This window comes from Meleagris gallopavo, chromosome 7, assembly GCF_000146605.3.
Source record: "Meleagris gallopavo isolate NT-WF06-2002-E0010 breed Aviagen turkey brand Nicholas breeding stock chromosome 7, Turkey_5.1, whole genome shotgun sequence".
NCBI classification, from domain to species: domain Eukaryota; kingdom Metazoa; phylum Chordata; class Aves; order Galliformes; family Phasianidae; genus Meleagris; species Meleagris gallopavo.
In genome coordinates, this window is record NC_015017.2 from 13361391 (window position 1) to 13364957 (window position 3567).

Sequence of the window (3567 nt, forward strand, 5' to 3'; positions counted from 1 at the left end):
TGTGGGTCCAGTCCCTATGATGTAGTGGTTATCTTCCTTACAGCATCCCTCTTTCCTGGTCACACCACAAGGCCCATGCTTGCTCAGCATCAATTGCTCTGCTGAAGGTTTCTAGCTTTGTGTGCAGCATAAGCATGCCTGAAGTCTCTGCCTTGTAGTTTGACTATTCTGATGAAGCAGGATCTGCGTGCAGATCTCCAGGTCAGCGTTTATAAAATGTGCGAATAACCTGTTGTACATTTCTCCCACCTTTCCTCCTTGCAGCTGCTTTTCAACAGCGCTGTGTGAGATAGAGCATTTTATCCAGCAGGTGGCGGTGTTTCAGTGGCCCAATTCTTCCAAGAGGCAGATCTTCCTTCAGAAAAGATCTCCAGGTATTTATGCAGTTTTCTCAGAAGTGGATAAGGTTAAATTTTCGTGGATTATTATTTTAAAAGTGAAATGACTTGCCTTAATTGCTTCATATTGCTGGTACATAGTAACTTTCTTTCTTAAAGCTAAAAATGATGTGCAGTTAGATCTGGGAAGGGGACTTGTTGGTTCCTAGACGATATTAAAAATTAAAATGTAAAGAATACCCCTGCATTATGTACCATCTCTGCTTCTGCCAGATGAGTCTCAGTTTTATCTGCTACTGTATGAATCTATCAGAAGCAGGATGGGGGATGTCCATCGGTATAGAAGATTTGGTTAGAAGAAAACTGAATTACTTTTATCTTACCTAGGTAGATCTGTGAAACCGATGCAGTTTGTGTTTGGTGAGATGCCGTGTATTTATTATGCAATTTCCACAGCTTCTCTCCTAGGAGAAACCAGCTGTGGTGGAAAAGAGGCTTTTTGTTGTGTGGGAATCTAACATGCTGCTTAGTTAATTCATTGGGAACTTACCTTCCAGAGTTAGTCCTGAAGGTGTGTGCTTACATATTTAGTGTGTTTTGGTTTTTAATGTACTCATGATCAGGATTAGTTTGTATTCAAGTCACAGATTTTTCCTTTTTGACTGTGACTGAGTTTTGATTTAGATGTGGGAAGACCAACTTGAGTAAAGCAAATACAAGTCTTCTCTTTCTAGCTAATATATTACAGAAGTCCCAGGGACTGTAGGTAACCCTGAATGAGGAACATTTGAATTTTTTGTATCCATCTCTTGCTGCCTTCTGTATAAAATAAATTACTTGTGGCTGAATGTATTTACAAATTTACTAAGTACTGTCCTGTGAATATTATGAAGTCACAGCAGAGAGACAAGTTTGGCATTCTGAGCAGCACTTTATTGAGAAAACAAAGTATTTCCGTGTGTAACTTCAATTGTCTTCAGTAATTTTTGACAGTTCAGAAGCTATGAAAAATAGTACTCTTCTAAAGAACAGAATTTACACTAAGATGTATGAGGAGACATTCTACTGTGCAGTGTTTGTTATTAAATTAAAAAAGGCACTTGCTTTCCTGCTTGCCAAAAGATCTGAAACAAAAAACAAACCCAAAACATCTTTGCAGAGAAAGGAAAAGTGGCAATACCAAAAAAGTTAAATATGTCCACAGAATACATTCATATTTAAAAAGACAACAGTAATGTTATAACCTAATAACTTAAACAGATGTTTCTCTAGCATAATTCAAATTCTGAAAGTTGATGTTTGGAAACACAGTTGAGTCCTTGATTTTTTTTTTTAATTATTAAACAAAACAACACAACCCCCAAACCTCAAAGCCAAACAAGAGCTCTTCAAAGTTATGTTCATCCTGGCACGACCAGTGCCACAGCATCATAATGTGCCCAAGGGCAGGCATGCTGTGTATCAGTGAACCTGTCCTGCTACCCCTTCCTGATTTTACTTTTTCTTAGCAGTTTACCAGACAATAACACATACTTAAAGCAGAGTAATCCTGTCTTTCAACTAGACAATCCCTCATTGTGTTTCTGCATTGCAGAGTGGTTTGAGAGCATTTTCAGCCATAGGCTGAGTGCTACATCCATGAGTGTTTGGAAAGAGACAGAAAAATAATGAGTGGGTAGGCAAAAGCAATACAGTCCACACTTCTAGCCATCTCCACTGGCTGAGCAGAAGAAGGTAGTTGGTTCACCAGAAGAGGAACATGCACGGTTCAGCTGCAGAAACAGTGAATGCCTCCCCCCAAACTGAAATGCTTTCATCTTCCCCCAGTTCAACAGAATTCATATAGACAGTCACGTGTGCCCATGAACTCAAACTAGTTTTCATTTCATTTATCCTGTCATGAATGTAACTGGCTTTATATTTCCTTATGGTGCATCTTCTATATTCACAGCTTTGGAGTATCTTGAGTTCTATCTACCTCCAGTACCAGTTAGAGCTCATCCTAGTGACAAGAAAGTAAACAGTTAAGTTGTATTAGAAGTGCAAAAATCATCTAGATTTTTTTTTCACTTGCATTACTTGATCTTAACTTTCCCTCTCTCTGTTTTGAGATAAGATCTGTTTTGATCTCAGAGAATGATAATGAGATATAGTAATAAGAAGAACTTATATATTTAAGAAATCTTGTCCAACTGAGATTTCAGCATAATACACAACTGTTAAGAAGTACCTTCTGAGTTAAAACGTCAATCCCAATCTTAAACTCAGCCTCTACATTTTGGTGCCTGCTTTCTAAATCTAGTCTAGGGATCACAGTTAAGAATACTGTGCATCTCGATCTTTCTTCAGTGCATCTATACCATCCCATGAATACCATAAATCTGCTAAGTCTTGACAAAGCTGATATCAGAGAATACTGCTGTTACAGTATCCATGGGTGTGAAAAACTGAGTAAGTAATTGTAAACAAAATAAGACCAGAAGTAAAGCATGCCTGGTGCTAGCTGAAGATAGAACGTTTAACACTTAGTGGACAAAGAGTAAATATTAAGCAAAGTCTATTCTTTAAAATAAGGTATCTTGCAAATGGTGCCAGAATAAGAATTCTTACCTTGTTTCTAGATTTTTTTCTTTTTCCTTTATTTTGAATTGCTTCTAATTTTTCATTCAAGATGTCAGCAATACCTTTTGCGTCTCTGCTGTCTATATATTCCCCAAGAATACTTTTCTTTAAAAATGAAAAAGAAGAAAATAATCTAAAAAATCGTTACGTTACCCGTGCACTACACTGAATAGGAAATGTCCTTAATTTTAGATAAAATTCCAGAGGAGTGGAGGGAGGCAGACAGTGGAGCTCTGGTAGGTTGATTTCTGATTTAATGATATGTTTATCTTTATTTTAACAATGCTAATTCTTTGTTGCAGTAAGAACCACTTCTAGATACAGTTTTTAGAACTATACAAACTTGGTCACTTAAGCTAAGGAAATCTGAAACAGTTGTTTGCCATTTTCTCACGTTCATTCAGCTAGGTATTTAATGTTGCCAACATTACAAAGTCGGCAACTTTTGATAGATTTCTTGAACGTTGATTATGAGGTAGGTCACTATTTGGAGACCTGGGAAGCCATTACTCTTAACCCAGAAAAGTCTTATTGAATTTGATGGAATTGTGTAAGTAAGGATTTCTAGCATTTTGTTTTAAGAGATGGAGATTAAAAAATATATATA

At 36.9% G+C, this 3567-nt stretch overlaps 1 protein-coding gene across 1 annotated transcript in view; it reads right to left on the bottom strand.

Annotated features, from left to right (window-relative positions):
• Positions 1-1249: 1249 nt before the first annotated feature.
• The window catches only part of DNAJC10 (DnaJ heat shock protein family (Hsp40) member C10), a 28033-nt gene continuing 25715 nt past the window's right edge, over positions 1250-3567 (bottom strand). The window contains exons 21-22 of the mRNA XM_003207513.4: positions 2949-3065; positions 1250-2340 (exon numbers count right to left, since the gene is read on the bottom strand). Coding sequence (XP_003207561.1) covers positions 2329-2340; positions 2949-3065 — 129 coding nt within the window. The 3' untranslated portion in view covers positions 1250-2328. The remainder of the gene's footprint in view (positions 2341-2948; positions 3066-3567) is intronic.